This window comes from Somniosus microcephalus, chromosome 6, assembly GCF_052327205.1.
Source record: "Somniosus microcephalus isolate GS21.2 chromosome 6, FLI_Smic_1.0, whole genome shotgun sequence".
In the NCBI taxonomy this organism is placed as follows: Eukaryota; Metazoa; Chordata; class Chondrichthyes; order Squaliformes; family Somniosidae; genus Somniosus; species Somniosus microcephalus.
Genome location: NC_140992.1, coordinates 173545894 through 173567026, shown reverse-complemented (window position 1 = coordinate 173567026; position 21133 = coordinate 173545894). Strand labels below are relative to the sequence as shown.

The 21133-nt window shown below is 45.5% G+C and overlaps 1 protein-coding gene across 13 annotated transcripts in view; it reads right to left on the bottom strand.

Annotated features, from left to right (window-relative positions):
* Window positions 1-21133, bottom strand: part of cnot1 (CCR4-NOT transcription complex, subunit 1) — a 239717-nt gene that overhangs the window by 8613 nt on the left and 209971 nt on the right. For 7 of the 13 annotated variants that reach the window (XM_085990940.1, XM_085990939.1, XM_085990934.1 and 4 more), the window contains 7 exons: window positions 19220-19468; window positions 17116-17279; window positions 15647-15764; window positions 14643-14744; window positions 6415-6588; window positions 4875-5039; window positions 2065-2245 (listed from right to left, as the gene is read on the bottom strand). In XM_085990940.1, coding sequence (XP_085847066.1) covers window positions 2065-2245; window positions 4875-5039; window positions 6415-6588; window positions 14643-14744; window positions 15647-15764; window positions 17116-17279; window positions 19220-19468 — 1153 coding nt within the window. The remainder of the gene's footprint in view (window positions 1-2064; window positions 2246-4874; window positions 5040-6414; window positions 6589-14642; window positions 14745-15646; window positions 15765-17115; window positions 17280-19219; window positions 19469-21133) is intronic. The other 6 variants (XM_085990938.1, XM_085990943.1, XM_085990946.1 and 3 more) reach the window with 2 other exon arrangements.

Here is a 21133-nt window from a genome sequence, read left to right as displayed (position 1 = left end):
CTCTCTCTCCTTCCCTCTCTCTCTCTCTCCTTCCCTCTCTCTCTCTCTCCTTCCCTCTCTCTCTCTCTCCTTCCCTCTCTCTCTCTCCTTCCCTCTCTCTCTCTCTCCTTCCCTCTCTCTCTCTCTCCTTCCCTCTCTCTCTCTCTCCTTCCCTCTCTCTCTCTCTCCTTCCCTCTCTCTCTCTCTCCTTCCCTCTCTCTCTCTCTCCTTCCCTCTCTCTCTCTCTCCTTCCCTCTCTCTCTCTCTCCTTCCCTCTCTCTCTCTCTCCTTCCCTCTCTCTCTCTCTCCTTCCCTCTCTCTCTCTCTCTCTCCTTCCCTCTCTCTCTCTCTCCTTCCCTCTCTCTCTCTCTCCTTCCCTCTCTCTCTCTCTCCTTCCCTCTCTCTCTCTCTCTCCTTCCCTCTCTCTCTCTCTCCTTCCCTCTCTCTCTCTCTCCTTCCCTCTCTCTCTCTCTCCTTCCCTCTCTCTCTCTCTCCTTCCCTCTCTCTCTCTCTCCTTCCCTCTCTCTCTCTCTCCTTCCCTCTCTCTCTCTCTCTCTCTCCTTCCCCCCAGTCGCTCCCTCTCTCTCTTCCAACAACATGCCCCCGAGAAAGCCTCGGCACCGCCGGGCTCCCCCAGCTAGTCTATATATATAAAGCGGCTCTTCTGTCTGTCTGTCTGTCTGTCCGCCTGGTCTCTATACGTTTGGAAGTTACAGAGCGTACCGACGCGCGCGTCACCTCAAAAGAAAGCTTGCGATTCCGGACCGGTCATAGGCGTATTTACGTTTCGGCCGGACAAAAATCCCGCCCGCGGTATCCCAAAAACGTTCAGCGTTCCGCTCATTAGCGACCGTGTGACGTCGAGGTCTTCCTACAGTTAAGTGTCGAGTGACTCGACGATTGACCAATCCTACGCTTCGGTGACCTGACCGGTCGACCAATCGGTGCGTGTGTGGGCGGGCCTTATCCTTCTGAACCAAGGTGAGTGGCCGGCATCTTGATTTTCCACGATTTTTTCCCCCACACTTTCTGTGTGTTAGGGAACTAAGGTAAATATTTCAATTATGTGTTAGGCAATTAATTAACAATTTATTTGAGTTTTATATTGTGTTTAGCAACCGCCCCCCCCCCCCCCTCCTCCTCCTCCTCACCCTCGCGCAGGGGGGACTCGGGGCCTGAAGCTGAAAAAATTTCTCTCTCTCTCTCTCTTTCTTCCCTCTCTCTCTCACCTCCTCTTCCCTCTCTCTCCTTCTCCTCTTCCCCCTCTCAGGTGTCGCAGACGGAGCGCGGGCGCGCCGCCCGAAGTTTCCCGCTCGCTAACGGCCTTGCCGGCTCCCGCGGGCCGCCCGCACTCACCGCGCATGCGCCGCCCGCCGCGGCCGTCCATCAGCCGCGCGATACGCGGGGGACCTCAGCAACGGCACCGGACCTCAGGCGCTAGGCAGGGGGAGGGGCCGGAGAGAGGGACAGAGGGGAGTGGGGGAGGGGAGTGGAGGGAGAGAGAGGAGGGGAGGGGAGGGAGAGAGGGGAGGGAGGGATAGGACAGGGAGAGGACATGACAGGGAGAGGGGGGACACACAGGGGCAGGGAGACCAAACGCCCCAAAATTGCCCTCGCAACGCGGGGCTCCCCAGCTAGTGTAGTATAATTAGGACATGGAACACTCTACCAGAAACAATGGTGGAGATAGAATCCATAATAGCTTTTAAAAGGGAAGTGGATAAACATTTGAAGAGAAATGTTGACGGTTATGGAAGAAGGGCAGGGGAATGGGACCGAGTGGAGAGCTGTTTCAGAGAGTCAGCACAGCCACAATATTTTGGGAGCAGGAATCCTGGCTGACTTTCAGGCTAATCGCAGCACTCCCACTGCTATCGAAGCACAGATCAGTCAACTCAGCACTGATCAATCATCAAATCTGGAACCTGGTTCGTACGCCTCAGATTCCCACTCGCACCACGCTCACCAAACGAGCCACCAGAGAGGTTTTATACCATTTGTTCTCTTCTCTATCCTTCTTTAAGTGGCAGAAGATACTGAGCGAAAATAGAGATACTAAAATGTAAAACCTGACCAGAGCCTTACCTTCTGTATCGAGGTCCACAGCCAGGTTCTGGAAGATGTCCATGTGGGCCGAGTGTGTGATAGTGCTCATGGATGGCGTGCTGCCCTTGTTATGGATGTGAGCAATCGCCTGCGTTCCCACATACAGCACCAGGGCGTTGATTAGCTGAATGTTGTACCGATTACCAGGTTCATTTGAGACCTGAGGTACAAAGAAAGGAGTAACTCTGTTCTCTGCTCAAACTAATTACACTTGAGTGCAGAATATGTATTCAATGGTGACTGGACAGGGATCAGAAGCAGGAGACTGATTAACTTTCCCCCTCCCTGGTCAAGAGATGCTGGGGCCAACTATTGCTCCTCTACTGCTGCCTCGACCGAGATCAGCTAACTCAATACAGACCAGCGATCAATCCTAGGACCTTCTGGTCTGCCTGGCTGGACAACTCGTAGTGTATTTACCGACAAGGCCAACAGGGAATTTACTCTCGACATTTCTATTCAAGTGTCACTTAATTGAATTTCTGCAATCCGATATGAATCAAACAAATTAACACCACTGATTTAAATACAGTCCCCACCGTTTATAGCAAACGTGCTTTGCCAGTTACATGTAATGGCTGGTATAACACAGTAGTGCTATAAGAATGTTGTCGTCGTTCATCAGTACTCGCAGCTCCCTGAACGAACCTCCTTATTGCTGGACCAGCGATCTGACCAAGGACCCCGAGCTCCGCAATGCCAACCTCACTCTGCCCATGAGCATCAGCAAACTGGAGTAGCAGGAAGCAGCGCAACCATTTAAACATAAACACCTCATTTCAGCTACTGGGAATATTGTGCATGAAGCGTTATTTTTGTTAAATATATTTAAAAAAAACATGCGTCAGTTTTTCCTGTGTACTTGTCATGCAACAGCCCAGGTGAGCAAGCACAGCTCTTTCTGCCTGAAATACATGGAGCACTTAAGACACTGTAACCGGCAACTTTGAAATTGATGTTAGTGCACGTGGATAATGGTCATCACTCGTTAGCTGACAAGTGACTGCCCATTTTAAACGTGGATATTTTAAGTGGTGGGGATCAATGCTCCCTCTAAATATTACCGAGCGTGCGCGCCCATTTACTTAAATGCGCGGTACCTTTAAATTTGCAGCGCAGTATCGTCAACGGGACAGCTTGTGAGCGGCCTGTGTGATACCTTCACAGATTGATGCCCGGTCCCGCACCCACAGCTTACAGGGAACATTGGTGGGGACTGTACAAGGTCTTTAACGAATTGCGACCCATGTAAAGGATCTTCCTGCATGCGAATTGTGTGAAAGGTAGTAAAAGGAGTATGGCTAATTTCACGTTGTTGCTGCTGGAATCACTAAAATTGCAATTCTGCCACTCTCCTAAAGTGTAAAACATCCAATAAATTCAAAGTAGCGAGGAATGGGCTGAACAGTCTGCAGCTGTGGGCACCTGCCCACCTGCACCCTGATCCTGTAATTCAGGCATCACACTGCAATAATTCAAGTTCCTTAATCCAGCTGGTACTGCCTCCCTCCATAGTTAGGCTCACTAACCCGATTATGTCGTTCACTGCAGCAATGTGAAGACTGGGGAATGGGTCAGGAATACAAGGCTTGGCAGCTGCTCAGATTGTCCTTGCCACTTAGAATCTCCACTTTAATGAGAAATGGGGACACGCTATTTCAACAATAAATTAACATAAAGGGATCCTTTAGGTGGCATTGCGTAATAGGCTGCTGGGCAAGTATTAGTAAAATTATATAGACCTCATTCAGCCAAGCAGTGTATTTTGTCACAATAAAATTATTGTACATTTTCTAGGGTCTAATTTTGCAACTTGCGGTTATGTTGGATATCAGAAAGTTTCCCCATATTATAAAATACCAATTTCAAAAAACGTACGTAAAGTCCAGGAATGTGGGGAAAACACAAACCACTGCAGTCAACCTTGTGAAGTATAACCGAAGCCAACCCGCCATACACTACACTATAGCAGCTGAAAGAGCGTCAGTAATTTTGGACTGTTAATTGGCTGGGTAAAGTCAAGGGCAGGGGAATTAATATAAAAAATATTGCAGTAAAACTCATCTGTTACATATGGCTGTCAAAACACTGACAACTATTAACCAGTTAATAGCTAGCTTTCCCACATCATGCAAGTTGAAATGCCATAATTCAGGCAGGTAAACCCCCAAAGGGAAGTTACTGAATTAGAGTAGTAAACAAGTAAAGGAGCCTGAATGACTCCAGCAGCAAGGTCCTGAACTCTCCTTCCCCTTCCACCACAGCTCAATTCTATACTACCATACTGTTGCTTGTATGGGATTACATTCGCACAGGAGCACATCTCCTCTCATTCAAACTTTATTTCAGTAGATTCTCTGTACAGCAGACAATGTTTTGGACAATCAGGTGAACTGGACAAGTCAAACCCACTCAAACCAAACCCAGGTGTGTAGGTTTCTAGAGCTTGTTGGGACAGGATCACCGTACCTTGTGCACGATCGGCTCCTTGTTTCAATGTCTTGTTTGACTACCCGCTCAGACTAGGTTGGCTTGAATGACTGGTTCTTATTTGTATCATCACATTCGGACAAATGAGGTCAGCCTGGATAAATCTGCTGCGAGTAATAATCACTTTGCGCACATACATACAACTTCCACCAGCCTGGATCTGCGGATTATGGGCCCAATGCATGTTCGTGTCTATAACAGCACTTCTGTATCTGTATAATTTGTCAGAAAAGCTAAAAGCACAGGCTGCACCACATTCTGATTTCAATAACTAGCTCATGAAAATGAGATGTAATTACCCTCGTCCTGCTCACCTGCAGGTTACTGCGCAGCTCTGAGAGAAAGGTGACTGGAGAACGTGTCTTCAAATAGGAGTCCAAGTCCTTCTTAAACTGAGGGGGCATCACTCCAGTGAAGTTGGTCAATATCCGAGGAGCAATGTTGATTTCACTCAGCATATCCACCTGCCACACAGTGTAAACACATTCCTTGTCACAGAGGATCAGAGTTATCACAGCAAAGTGATCCACAATGGGACCTAGTGCTAACCACTTTTTAAACACAGACACATCAATTCTGGACAGTTACACCCCTTCCTGCACTCAACCCATTCCCTCCGTTCATGCAGGATAGATCGGCCACTTTACTTTCCAGTGACGGTTAACATTTTAGAGGCAAAGCTTTCAATTTACATACAGATAGGAACAAAGAGCGGGAACTGCTGCAAAACTGAAACAGAAAATGCTGGAAATATACAGGTCAGTTAGGATTTGAAAAGGGATACGACAGGTTAATGTTCCGGGGGACTCAGTTTCAATTAAACTTCTACATCAAAACTTAGCCGGTCAGTTTCCATTCCAGAAGACGACTGACCTGTGCACTTTTTGCTTTTACTCAATTTATGCACTGCACTGTTAAAAACCGTCTATGAACTGGTAAACCCATATAATACACGGGTTAGGCCTCAGCTGGAATAGTGTGTCCAATTCTGGTCACCACACTTTAGGAAGGATGTCAAGGCCCTGGAGTGTGTGCAGGGGAGATTTACTAGAATGGTACCAGGGATAAGGGACTGCAGTTATGTGGAGAGACTGGAAAAGCTGGGGTTGTTCTCCTTAGAGCAGAGAAGGTTAAGGGAAGATTTAATAAAGGAGTTCAAAATCATGAGGGGTTTTGATAGAGTACACAGGGAGAAAATATTTCCACTGGCAGAAGTAACCAGAGGCACAGATTTAAGGTAATTACCAAAAGAACCAGAGGGGGAAATGGGGAGAATTTTTTTTAAACTCACCGAGTTATGATGATCTGGAATGCACTGACTGAAAGGCTGGTGGAAGTGGATTCAATGGCAACTTTCAAAAGGAAATTGAATATATACTTAAAGAGGAAATATTTGAAGGGCTATGAGGAAAGAGTGGGGGGGGACGGGGGCGGACTAAATGATAGAGAGCACGATGGGCCAAATGGCCTCCTCCTGTGCTCTATGATTCTAACAAACCCGTGATGTTTAAATAATTTTCAGCATAAACAAACAAAGCACTAAAGTGTTGAGTTTTTGATGCATTAGGCAATATATACAAGTCCCCTGCGAGATCTCGCACTACTTGTGCCAGCTCCTGACGCTGCAAACAAAGCTTCCGATTGCACTGCACCAGACAAGGCTATTGTGCAGTAAGGAGGTTTTGCATACAGCATTGGGATCCAGGATCCTCCTGGATAGACTGGGACACTTGAGGTATAGGAGTACACAGTGCCAATGCATCCTGTTTCACTTGTTCAGCCTTTCTCATTCTGACACATAGTACAAATCCCTGGGTACAAGTGATAGTGCTCTGGTACCTTTAGATTAGGTGTGAACGGATCTGGCAGTCGCATGTTCCGTGGGAAGGCACTCAGGATCAGGTTACGCAGCTGAATACAGTTTGGTGGGATCACATCGCAGAAGCCGTAATGGTAGTCACACAGGAACTCTGGAAAGTCGTGCAAAAGGACAAGCAAGACGCGCAGAGTGCCCTAGAAAGATAAAACAGCAATCCTCTTTAAACTTAAGATTAGAAATAGCGGAAACATTCTCAATGTAACAGCTTCGAATTGGAACTTCAGCAAATTCGAGTATCATAGAATTGTAACAGCACAGAAGGAAGCCGTTCGGCCCGGCTCTCTGCAAGAGCACCTAGGCTAGTTCCAAACCCCAGCCCTTTCATTTTTTTTTCCTTCATGTACTTATCTAATTCCCTTCTGAAAGCCACGATTGAATCTGCCTCCACCACCCTTTCAGGCAGTGCATTCCAGATCCTAACCACTCGCTGCGCAAAAAAGTTTTCCTCATGTCGCCTTTGGATCTTCTGGCAATCACCATAAATCTGTGTCTTCTGGTTCTCGACCCTTCTGCCAATGGGAACAGTTTCTCTCTATCTACTCCCCTCATGATTTTGAACACCTCTATCAAATCTTCTCTGTTCTAAGGAGAACAACCCCAGCTTCTCCAGTCGATCCATGTAACTGAAATAATTCTTGTAAATCTTTTCTGCACCCTCTCTAAGGCCTTCACATCCTTCCTAAAGTGTGGTGTCCAGAATTGGACACAATACTCCAGTTGAGGCCGAACCAGTTCATCATAACTTCCTTGCTTTTGTACTCTATGCCTCTATTTATAAAGCCCAGGATTCCATATGATTTTTTAACCGCTTTCTCAACCTGACCGGTCACCTTCCAACGATTTCTGCACATATACCCCCAGGTCGCTCTGTTCCTGCACCCCCTTTAGAATTGTACCCTTTAGTTTATATTGTCTCTCCTCGTTCTTCCTACCAAAATGCATCACTTTTCACGGTTAAACTTCATCTGCCATGTGCCTGCCCATTCCACCAGCTTGTCTATGTTCTCTTGAAGTCTATCACTAGCCTCCTCACTGTTCACTATATTTCCAGGTTTTGTGCCATCTGCAAATTTTGAAAAAGTGCCCTGTACACCTAAATCCAAATCATTAATATATATATCAAGAAAAGCAGTGGTCCCAGTACTGACCCCTGGGGAACACTACTGTATATCTTCCTCCAGTCCAATAAATAACGGTTCACCACTACTCTGTTTCCTGTCACTGAGCCAATTTCATATCCGTGCTGGCACTGTCGCTTTTATTCCATGGGCTTCAACTTTGCTGGCAAGCCTATTATGTGGCACTTTATCAAACGCCTTTTGGAAGTCCATGTACACAACATCAACCGCATTGCCCTCATCAACCCTCTGTTACCACATCAAAAAATTCAATCACGTTAATTAAACACGATCTGCCTTTAACAAATCCGTGCTGGCTTCCCTTAATTAATCCATACTTGTCAAAGTGACTGTTAATTTTGTCCCGGATTATCGTTTCTAAAAGCTTCCTCACCACCAAGATTAAGCTGACTGGCCTGTAGTTGTGGGTTTTTCTTTACACCCTTTTTTGAACAAGGGTGTAACATTTGCAATTTTTCAGTCCTCTGGCACCACCCCCGCATCCAAGGAGGATTGGAAGATTATGGCCAGGACCTCCGCAATTTCCACCTTTACTTCCCTCAGCAGCCTAGGATGCATCCCATCCGGCCCTGGTGACTTATCTACTTTAAGTACAACCAGCTTTTCTAGTAGCTCCTATTTATCAATTTTTATTCCATCCAATAGCTCAACTACCTCCTCTTTCACTATGCCTTTGGCAGCATCTTCTTCCTTGGTAAAGACAGATGCAAAGTACTCATTTAGTACCTCAGCCATACCCTCTGCCTCCATGCGTAGGTCTCCATTTCAGTCCTGACAGCCCCACCCCCTTCTCTTACTACCCATTAACTATTTATACGCCTATAGAAGACTTTTGGAAACCCTTTTATGTTAGCTGCCAGTCTATTCTCATACTTTATCTTTGCCCCTCTTTCTGTATTCAACCTGGTTCTCACTTGTATTCTCAACATAACATCTGCCATACGCCCCTTTTTTCTTACAGCAGGAAGGCTCAGCTGCACAGGCAGGGAGCTCCGACTTTGGTTGCACTACCTTTCCCTCTCATGGGAATGTACCTTGACTGTACCCGAACCATCTCCTCTTTAAAGACAGCCAGTTTTATCTGCCAATCTTTGATTCCAATTTGCCTGGCCCAGGTCTGTTCTCAACCCACTGAAATTGGTCCTCCTCCAATTACATATTTTGACTCAAGCTCCAAAACCCGGAGCTCAAGCTCCTCCAGCTGATGACCCTTCCTTGCACACGTTGTTGGTTGTTAAGGATACGAGCAGCATCCTGGTGTTCCCTCATGGCACAGGATGTGCATTCCACAGGACTATGAATGTGTTCTCATAATGAAATGCTTCTTGCTTGTTTTGGTAAGCTGTGACATGTGGGGAGCAGCAATTTGCATTCAAGTAACCGCTGGCAAATAGCAAAACCATGTTTGTGCAGTGACATTTTAAAAAGAAGCACCTCATGCTGGTGGGAGGGGTGGAGGGGGATTACTTGCATTCAAAAAACTCAACTCTAAGCTTTTTAAAAAAAAACAGAAGTATTGTTTTGCACACAATTCCCCACACAGGTTTGACAAGTTCCCCATTTCTTTATTTGTTCGTTCTTAGATAGCCGAGAAATGTTTCGGACCACTAGATAAAGGAGAAACCAATGGAAATGTTTAGTTAGGCATACTTCACAGCAGGTTTTTAAACTCTTAAATGATCCCAATTCAAAAGGGCTGCTCAGGAGCCTGAGGATATAAAGAGCACGGCAGAGCGAGGCCCGAGAGCGGAGGCAACAAAAACAAGGAGTGACGTCACAGGAAAGCAGGGAAGTGATTGGTTGGTTAGTATTTCTTTTTTTATCTTGGGCATTGGTTTAAATTAAGAGCCTGGATTAAAAAGGGGGAGCTGATTGGTGAGTATCTAGTAAGTGTTTTTACTTGGCTTTCTTAAAGTTTTAAAGTTTATTCCAGCTAGGTTAGTAAATAGTCTGTTAATTAGAGGTATGGCAGGGCAGCTCACACCCGTGGAATGCACATCCTGTGCCATGTGGGAAGTCCTGGACACCACCTGTGGTCTGGACGACCATGTGCGGGAAGTGTCACCAGCTACAGCAGCTCGAGCACCGGGTTACGGAGCTTGAGTGGCGGCTGCAGTCACTGCTGCGCATCCGCGAGGCTGAGAGCTACGTGGATAGCACGTTTCGGGAGGTGGTCACCCCGCAGCTTAAGAGTGTGCAGGCAGAGAGTAGATTAGTCAAGCATGATTTACCTTTTGTAAATCCATATTGACTTTGTCCGATCCTGTCACTGTTTTCCAAGTGCTCTATTACGTCTTTTATAATGGACTCTAGCATTTTCCCCACTACCGATGTCAGGCTTACTGTCTTAATCCAAATGTACACTCTCGGGCGCCGCAAGCCTACATTTCGTTGTACTGCACTTGTGCACTAACAATGACAATAAAAGTTGATTTGATTTGATATAATTCCCCATTTTCTCTTTACCACCTTTTTTAAATAGTGGGGTTACATTAGCTACCCTCCAATCCATGGGAACTGTTCCAGAGTCTATAGAATTTTGGAAGATGACCAGCAATGCATCAACTATTTCTAGGGCCACTTCCTTAAGTACCCTAGGATGTAGATCATCAGGCCTTGGGGATTTATTGGCCTTCAATCCCGTCAATTTCCCCAACACCATTTCCCTACAAATGCTGATTTCATTCAATTTCTCCCTCTCATTAGACCCTATGTTCCCTGACATCTCTGGAAGATTATTTGTGTCCTCCTTTGTGAAGACAGAACCAAAGTATGTATTTAATTGATCTGCCATTTCTTTGTTCCTCATTATAAATTCCCCTGATTCTGACTGCAAGGGACCTACGCTCGACTTCACCAATCTTTTTATCTTCACATATCTATAGAAGCTTACTCTCATTCTATTTTCCCCCTCTTAATTAATCCCTTTGTCCTCCTTTGCTGAATCCTAAACTGCTCCCAATCCTCAGGTTTGCTGCTTTTTCTGGCCAATTTATATGTCCTCTCCTTGGATCTTATGCTATCCCTAATTTCCCTGGTTAGCCACGGCTGAGTCACACGGGGCACGCAAAAACACCCTACCGTATAGAGGGTGCAGAATTCCTAAACTGCATCCAGGAGAACTTTTTTAGCCAGTATGTAGCAAGCCCAACAAGGGAGGGGGCGGTTCTGGGCTTAGTTTTAGGGAATGAAGCTGGGCAGGTAGAAGGCAAATCAGTGGAGGAGCATTTTGGTGCGAGTGACCATAATTCTGTTAGATTTAAGGTAGTTATGGAAAAGGACAAGGATAGACCAGGAATAAAAATTCTAAATTGGGGAAAAGCAAATTTTGCTACGCTCAGAGGGGATTTCGCCAAAGTGAACTGGAAACAGCTATTTGAAGGTAAATCAGTGTCAGAGCAGTGGGAGGCATTCAAGGAGGGGATCCAGAGGGTTCAGACCAAACATGTGCCCTTAAAGAAAAAAGATGGGACTAACAAATCTAGAGCGTCCTGGATGTCTAGGGACACACAGGGTAGGATAAAGAAAAAAAGGGAGGCATATGACAGATACGAGGGCTAAATACTCCAGAATCTTTAGAGTACAGAAAGTGCAGGGGTGCAATTAAAAATATTAGGAAAGCAAAGAGAGAGCATGAAAAATTCTTGGCAAGTAAAATCAAGGAAAACCCAAAGATGTTTTATAAATATATTGGCCCAGTAATTCGGGTCCCAACGCGTGAGTACGCACGGGGTACCCACGCGTGGACCCGATGGAAGTGCCGGTTTGTTGCATGCACAGCGCATGCGTGGGAAAACGGCACTTCCGGTCCCCTGAAAGCAGGGGTTAAGAGGTGAAACGCGTGCGACGTATGAGGCAGCGCGTGCACGTTGAACTTCCTTTTTTTTTTGACAGGTTTGCCCGTGCGTGAAGGCCTCCACTTTTTACACATTAAAAAAGCAGACGTAAGGACTTAATTTTAAAAGGTAAGTGGTCAATTAATTAAAATTAGAACATTTTTTCCACAGGTTTATTATTTTTAAATACTTTACAGTAAGGTAAGTGTATTTTTAGCACTGATTTTTTATAAAATTATTTTTTTCAAAAATTTAAATTATTGTTTAAAATGGTTATTTAATGTTATTTATAGTTGATTTAAATCGTGTGATGTTTTAAAAAAAATTATTTTAAGGTTATGTACTGTTTTGGGCGCCCAGAGTTTTCAGGAGTTTGACAGGTCTTATGTCAAACTCATGAATGGACTTTTCCCTCCTCCGATTGGTTGCCCAGTGCTCACGTGATCCCAGCCGACGCATCGCACTAAGTACGCCGCTGGATCACGCAAGCACAGCGCGCCGGGAGCTGGAACGGGCCACAGACAGGAAATCCACGCAGGCCCAGGCCTCAACTGTCAGCGCGCTATGTAAGTGTAGGTCGGGGGCTTGCACCCGCGGGAAGCCCCCGACACAAATTTCTGGGCCATTAAGAGTAAGAGGATAACTAAAGAAAGGGTAGGGCCTATTAGAGATCATGAGGGTAATGTGTGTGGAGACGGGAGAAGTCAGTAGGGTTCTTAATGAATATTTTGCGTCTGTTTTCACAAAGGAGAGGGTGAAGCAAACATTGCTATCGGGGGAAGGAGTGTGAAATATTAGATGAAATAAACAGTGAGAGGGGAAGAATTGAGGGGTTTAGCAGCTTTAAAAGTGGATAAAGCCCCAGGCCCGGATGAAATGTATCCCAGGCTGTTAAGTGAAGCAAAAGAGGAAATAACAGAGACCCTGACCATCATTTTCAATCCTCTCTGGCTTCAGGTGTGGTGCCGGAGGACTGCTAATGTGGTACCCTTGTTTAAAAAGGGAGAAAAGGATAGACCTAGTAATTACAGGCCAGTCAGCCTAACCTCGGTGGTGGGAAAATTATTGGAAAGAATTCTGAAGGACAGGATAAATCTTCATTTAGAAAGACACGGATTAATCAAGGATAGTCAGCACGGATTTGTTAAGGGAAGGTCGTGTCTGACAAACTTGATTGAATTTTTTGAGGACGTGGGTTTGATGTCGTTTATATGGACTTTAGCATGGTTTTTGATAAGGTTCCACATGGCAGGCTAATCACGAAGTTAAAAGCCCATGGGATCCAGGGCAAAGTGTCTTGGATTCAAAACTGTCTGAGTGTTTGTGTTTGATGGGTGTTTATGTGACTGGAAGGCTGTTTCCAGTGGGGTTCCGCAGAGCTCAGTACTAGGTCCCTTGCTTTTTGTGGTATATATCAATGATCTAGACTTGAATATAGGGGGTATGATTAAGAAGTTTGCAGATGATACAAAAATCGACTGTGTGGTTGATCCTGAAGAAGGATTCTGTAGACTGCAGGAAGAGATCAATAAATTGGTCAGGTGGGCAGAACAGTGGCAAATGGAATTCAATCCGGAGAAGTGTGAGGTAATACATTTGGGGAGGGCTAACAAGGAAAGGGAATACACATTAAATGGTAGGACACTGAGTAGTGTAGAGGAACAAAGGGACCTTGGAGTGCATGTCCACAGATCCCTGAAGGTAGCAGGCCAAGTAGATAAGGTGGTTAAGGAGGCATACGGAATGCTTGACTTTATTAACCGTGACATAGAATACAAGAGCGGAGGGGGGGGGTGGTTATGCTTCAACTGTATAAAACACTAAGTTAGGCCTCAGCTAGAGTACTGCGTGCAGTTCTGGTCACCACATTACAGGAAAGATGTGACTGCACTAGAGAGGGTACAGAGGAGATTTACAAGGATGTTGCCAGGAGTAGAGAATCTTAGCTATGAGGAAAGACTGGATAGGCTGGGTCTGTTTTCTTTGGAACAGGGGAGGCGGAGGGGAGACCTTATTGAGGTGTATAAAATTATGAGGGGCATAAAGTGGATGGAAAGGACCTATTTCCCTTAGCAGAGGGGTCAAAAACCAGGGGGCACAGATTTAAAGTAATTGGTGGAAGGTTTAGAGGGGATTTGAGGGGAAATTTCTTCACCCAGAGGGTTGTGGGGGTCTGGAACTCGCTGCCTGAAAGGGTGGTAGAGGCTGGAACCATAACCAAATTTAAAAAGTACTTGATGTGCTCTTGGGATGCTCTAACCTACAGTGCTGCGAACCAAGAGCTGGGAAGTGGGATTAGGCTGGATAGCTCTTTGTTGGCTGGCGCGGACACGATGGGCCGAAATGGCCTCCTTCCGTGCTGTAACTTTCTAGGACTTTGCCAGCGAGACTGCATGGAAACTTCTGCTGCATTGAAGTGTTAATTGTGCTGGACGAAGGGGAGGCTCAATCACAACTAACAGTGCCACTCTTATTGGTAATATGCATCTGTGTCACTTGTCCTCGTGCTAGGAGCTCTAATGTTTGAAAAATCTTTGAACTGAAATTGAACATGAACAGCCACTCTCAAGATGAGCCCAGACTCCTGCAAATAGAAATACTTCAGAGATCAACTGAAACTGCACCTCAAATACTATTTTCATTTTAAAGGTCTGATTGCCCAATCTGACTGTTTCAGATGCACAATGCTCCAGTTATCTTTACCCTCAGTAAGTTGGCTACAGTTCACACAAACTGTCTGAAGATGGTGCTGTTGAGGCATAAATGCCCGATCCTGGAAACACATCACATTGCCTGTTTTTAACCCACACAATTACTTTCCATCTCTCAGGCCCCCCAGTCAGTCACCATACCCCAGAGGAGGATATAGGCTAGTGATCTGTTCCCAGGCCTCTATTGTTGCCAGGCTATAACCAACCACTGTATATTCACAACATGTCCCTCATCTGTGGTTGAAGTTGCCTCTACTCAGAGCCATCCTGTCAGCTTTGTTTAGCTCTGCCCTCATAGTTAAATATATGCAGACTGAGATTGTGGCACTGTATTTCCTGTACTACACATACTGCCACATGCAACTAAAGCATGCTGTAGAGGAGATTTAAAGCACCCAGTCTCTGCTCCAAGAACAGCTGTTACCAACTTGTGCTCTTCACAGAAGGCAGATCTTTGGTTTTTCTTTGTGGCCTGGTACACACGATACTTGAAGACACTCACCTTGTAAAGAATTTGCATAGGTTTTGTCAACTCCACATTCCTCAAGTAAGGAGCCAGGAACTTGAACAGATCGATCAGCAGCTGAGCATACATGGGCCAGCCCTAGAGGACAGAATACAGAAGTGATACTTCTACAGTGCAGTTATAGGTAATAAGACTTCACACATGCAGGAAGATTACACAACTTCAGACACTAGAACAGACCAGCACAAATCTGAACTCCTCTCCACAAATCAGTAATCATGTATGAAGCATCACTTAAAATTAACCCGGGGGTGTTAATGTGTGAATCACGACCAAGCTCCGAGCCAGTCCCATCTAACCTGCCCCTTACATAATGTTCTTTCAGATAACTTCCACAGCACAGAGCTGCACAAACTAGTGCCAAGATTATAGTGCTTCACCTGAATCGTCGCTAGTAATGAAATTCACTAGATTGAGATTAGAATGTGTGTGCACTTAGTCACATTAAAATTGACTTACTAAGAAATAAAAGATGGATGGACAATACAGCACTGAGAGGTTGTAGCATTGCTCACTCATACATGTTGGAGCTTGTTGATACGCCCCATCCAAGTGGTCATTATTCATGTGTGAGCTGTGACGCTGAATGTTAGCAGTCTAGAACAGCAGGGGAGGGAAGTAGGTGACATTACAGCTCAGCCTGTTCTCACTCACAACTTCAAGCAAGTGTAGTGGGACAAAACTGAGGAGAACCCTAGCTCATCGACTCCTCCCTGGCACAAAGGCTCATTACAACACCCCTGCCACTGCCCTGGCTGGTTGAGAGTAGCTAGCTCAGTGCAACCAGAGATTGAGCCCAGGCCTGTCCTTCTCTGTACATCAGATACTCAGTGGACATGTTGCTGAGCCTGGGCATTCATTTACTGAAACAATTAATTCAGCAATCATACAGCTCTATAGAAGAAAATACGTGCATACAGAAGGAGCTGTAACAGGAGCAGTAGGCCCAGTGGTGCATGTACTGAAAGCACTTGTCCTACCTTCTGTTGGGGTGTATGCGCCAGCATTCTTGCAATGAAGATCCGGTGAGAAATCAGTTCCAGCCAAGCATAGACAAAGCCAGGAGCTTTAGTGGGCCGCAAAATGTGGAATGTGTTGCTGCACAGAAAAAGATATTTCAATTTATGACCAACAAAAATAAAATTCAGCTAATAGCAATGACTTGGCCCTTAGCCTTTCCCAGTAACAAGCCCCATTATGATTACTAAAAGCACATTTACAGTGTGAGCTGCAATTCAGAATTATATCAGTAAGCAATCTGCACTGATAGAAATACTTTTACATCTGCAGTCCTACTGGTGCACCAACTCTCCTTTTGAGCCACGGGTTTCACGCTGGTATAACCTCATGTAAACGCACTAGCAGTGACAGTGGAGGCCCTTTTAGTCTCATTAACAGTCTCCATACAACAGTGAGGTGCTCAACCACTCTTCAATTTACTTCTCTCAGGAAAACAGGAAAGTGGATAGACTAGAGAAGCTGGGGTTGTTCTCCGTGGAGCAGAGCAGGCGAAGAGGAGATTTGATAGAGGTGTTTAAAATCATGAAGAGTTTAGATAGAGTAAATAAAGAGAAACTGTTTCCAATGGCTGAAGGGTTGATAACCAGTGGGCACAGATTTAAGGTGATTGGCAAAAAAAAAGGCGACATGAGGAGAAGCTTTTTTACTCAACGAGTGGTTAGAATTTGGAATGCACTGCCTGGCAGGGTGGTGGATACAGATTCAATAGTAGCCTTCAAAAGGGAGTTGGATAAATATTTGAATGAGAAGAAATTGCAGGGACATGGGCAAAGAGCGGGGAAGTGGGACTAACCGGATTGCTTTTCAAAAGAGCCGGCAGACTCAAGGGCCCAATGGCCTCCTTCTGTGCTGTCCTAGTCTACGATTCTACAAGCTGCTTTACAGCCTTTTGATACCTCACATAAATAGTAAATGACCACTCAACCGTGGGGAGCATCACTGTTGAGAGCCTGGTCCTGTTCTTGTCCAATGTCCAGAAATGATCATTTTCCAGCGAGGGTGACAGGATACCAAACAGAAGTGGGAATGCGGCCTGGTTTCCCGCACCCTGGGCACAGAGACCAGTTGAAGCACATCCACTGTTACTCTGGCCGAGATCAGTTAACCTAACACAGACTAATCTGAGACCATAAGAATGAGGTACGTTTACCCAGTGAGCCGCAGTACGTTTTAGGTTGTGGTAATAGGCAATTGTCAGATTCAAACACTCATCGCTTCAGTTAATGAAGCCCCTATTCCAGCATAGAGCCTGTCGGATCCTTCACAATCGCCATTAATTATTTATTTCAGGAGGAGCTATTTCTGTATTTTGGCAAGTGTTTTGTCCGGCTTCCTCCAAACCCCAGTAACTGAAAACTTCCCGTGGCATGTTGACTCTCTGTCTGCATGAATAAACAATAGAGGGATATTTTCCTTTTTTAACACCTACCAGAAAGCAGTCAGCGTCTGGAAGTTGATGGTTTCCAGCACATGCTCTGGGGCATTTAGCTCCAGCAACAACATGATGAAGATTCGATGATACGGCAGCTGCTGAAATTCACTCTGACGTACTTCGTGATCTTGCAGTAGGACTCCTACAACAATCCCCAGTACCTGCACAACATTAGATTGTAAGCATTAAAGAGAGAACTCTCCCTTCCTCTTCAGCAAAGCTGCTTGCTCTTGCAGGGGGTGTGTTGGCAGCTCTCCAGTATCTCCACTCCCCCCAAGTGGCCAATCTTCATGTCATTCTAGATGTGCGTCTGTAGGCTACTTGATTATGAAGGGCCTGATGGTGTCCTCACCCAACATTACACAATTTTCAGCACAGGTCTGCAGGCAGTCAGAACCATGCCTGAGACTTTCCCCATCCCAGTCCAGGTGCACTGATACTAAATGTAGCACTACAACTGCTGCCCAGCTGACATTGGCTCACTCAGCACAGGCTCGAGATTGAACTTTGGACCTTCAGATCTCTACAGCTTAGTCCAGTGCCACAAAAGTGTAAATGACTGATGCAGGCAGACCAAAATTGGTAACTCGAGATCAGCCACTATCTAAGGCTCACTTCAAAACTGCCTTAAGTCAGGATACTTGGATTTTGACAAGACATTTCCCAATGTTTCCTCCTCCTTTCTCTCTTACCCCTACCCCGCAAAGTTAAATGTTCCACAATCACAACCTGATTAGCTTAACATATAATAATAAATAAGACACAGACCTTGGTTAACAGATCGACCAGCTCTGGGATTTTAACACATGACATTTTGTTTGAGAAGCATTGCTGGAGTTTTACTATGGGCTTGAACTGATGGTCATTTAAGGTTGGCAATGCCAATTTGATCACTAAATTCGGAGTGATTCTAAAAACTACTTTTGAGTGACAGTTGGAAGAGGATGGTGGCACGGCAAGTATTTATATAGCGCCTTTAACGTAGTAAAACGCCCCAAGGTGCTTCACAGGAGTGTTAACAAAATTTGACACCAAGCCACATAAGGAGATATTAGGACAATGACCAAAAACTTGGTCAAAGAGGTAGGTTTAAAGGAGCGTCTTAAAAGGAGGAAAGAGAGGTAGCGAGGCGGACAGGTTTAGGGAGGGAATTCCAGAGCTTAGGGCCAAAGCAGCTGGTGGAGCGATTAAAACTGGGGATGCTTAAGAGGCCAGAATTGGAGGAGCACAGATATCTGAGGGTTGTGGGGCTGGAGGAGATTACAGAGCTAGGGAGAGGTAAGGCCATGGAGGGATTTGAAAACAAGGTTGAGAGTTTTAAAATCAAAGCGTTTCTTAACCGGGAGCCAATGTAGGTCAGCGAGCACAGGGGACTTGGTGTGAGTTAGGACACGGAGAGCCGAGTTTTGGATGGCCTCAAGTTTACGGAGGGTAGAATGTGGGAGGCCGGCCAGGAGTACGTTGGAATAATCAAGTCCAGAGATAACAAATGCATGGATGAGGGTTTTAGCAGATCAGCTGAAGCAGGGGCAGAGTTGGGCGATGTTCCAGAGATGGAAATGGGCGGTCTTGGTGATGGCGTGGATGTGCGGTCGGTAGCTCATCACCCTAAACACAAAAGGTGGGAAGCTGGCTTATGGCTAATGCACCCGCACCCACTGTTACGTTGCTGATCTCAGCTTTGGTAGTACAGGAAAGTGCGGACCTGAATAACTGGCCTCTCCTAAGAATGGAAGGACAATCATCACGGATTCAGAATGGCCCTGGTGGTGACTTGGAAGCAGACCGCCCATCCTCCGGGCCACAGCTAATGCATTACCCCGGGGGAGACCAACAGATTGTGGGGAAAGCAGAGAGACATCCCTCTGAATAAAATCATGTTCCCACATACACCCTGCTATTCAATACGAATTGGGACATATAAAGAAACGTTCAATCTCATCGCTCTAAGCTGGCATGAACCTAGGTCCAGGAGGTGAAAGGAAGGTGTTCCAGTTCACAGTGCCAACATAACTCATTCATTAGGGCGAGCCCACTCCATTCCTCAAAAATTAAACAAAGTCATAGGTGACAAAGGTAAATGGCTATAAAACCCACTCACCTTGTTGAGAAGGTTAATTTTAGTGACTGTGTTGGTGGCCTCTCCAGAGTGCTTGACCAGCAGGGCTATCAGTCTGACAAAAGCATCCAGGTTGTGGTAGCACTTGGCCCTGATCATCGTGGGATTGGCCGTTGGATTATGCTGTTGCTCCTGTTGTGCACGGTAACTAATTTCAACACACATTTCAGTACATAGGCGAAAAAAACGAGTAATCAGGTCATCGGTCTTCAGAATTCCCTGCTGGTGCATCTGTAGAGATAATAGACCATTCAACAGCTAGCAAGGCACGCTGCATCAACATAAACCTCACGTTCACTCTTCTACACTTTTTTGGACCAGCTGCAAATTCTACACTTTTTTGGACCAGCTGCAAATTTTACAATGTTACCCGGTTGTCAAAATGACAAGTGAAACAGGAAGGCTGGACCACCATTTAAGTTACCTCTCAGTATATGGAAGGCCGATAGAACAAGCATCAGCCATTATATCCAATTTGATTAAAAAGTGTAGTAATTATACTTTAAATAGGGAAGGGCAGAGAGATTTGGGGTGCAGGTTCACAAGGCATTAAAAGCAGCACCAACTGGATAAGGCCACAAAAAATGGAATATTGGGCTTTATGGCTAGAGTTTAGAATGTAAAAGTTGAGATACAACAGTGAATCTATATAAAGCCTTACTAAGACCATGGTTGGAGTATCATGTGCAGTTTTGGGTTCCATATTATAGAAAGGATGTTGGAGCAATAGAAATGGTGCAGCACAGATTCGCTAGGATACCGCCTAGTATGAGAAGATACAAATACAAAGACAGATTTCAAAAATTGGGGCTGTTTTCATTAGAACAGAGGAGATCAGGTGATTTGAAAGAAGTGTTTAAAATTATGAAGGAATGGGATGGAGTAGATAGAAACAGACTGTTTCCAGTGGTTGAGGAGGGTCTAGAACAAGGAGACAGAAATAAGATTAAATGTAAGAGATTAAAGACAGAGAGCAGGAGAAACCTTTTTATAGAGGGTCGAGAGGCTATGGAATGTACTACCAGAGTTAGTGATTGAAGCAGAGACCATGTGAACATTGAAGAATAGATTAGACAGGTGGCTGAAGGAAAGGGGGGCAAATAGATAATGGGAATAGGGCAGGTACGTCATTAGGACTACTGCTTGTGTAGAGGATAAACACCAACACGGACTGGTTGGGTCAAATGACCCATTTTTCCTTGCTGTAATAGAAACATAGAAGATAGGAGCAGGAGTAGGCCATTCGGCCCCTCAAGCCTGCTCCGCCATGCAATGAGATCATGGCTGATCATCCAAATTCAGTACCCTGTCCCTGCCTTCTCCCCATATCCCTTGATCCCTTTAGCCTTAAGAAATATATCCAACTCCTTCTTGAATATATTTAATGAATTGGCCGCTACTGCCTTCTTTGGCAGAGAATTCCACAGGTTCACCACTCTCTGGGTGAAGAAATTCCTCCTCATCTCTGTCCTAAATGGCTTACCCCTTATCCTTAGACTGTGACCCCTAGTTCTGGACTCCCCGACCATCGGGAACATCCTTCCTGCATCTAGTCTGTCTAGTCCTGTAGTTTCGATGAGATCCCCTCTCATTCTTCTAAACTCCAGCGAGTACAAGCCCAATCGACCCAATCTCTCCTCATACGTCATTCCTGCCATCCCAGGCATCAGCCTGGTGAATCTTCGCTGCACTCCTTCCGTGGCAAGAACATCCTTCCTCAGATAAGGCGACCAAAACTGCACACAATACTCAAGATGTGGCCTCACCAAGGCCCTGACAACTGCAGCAAGACATCCTTGTTCCTGTACTCAAACCCTCTCGCTACGAAGGCCAACATACCATTTGCCTTCTTAACCGCCTGCTGCACCTGCATGCTTACTTTCAGCGACTGGTGTA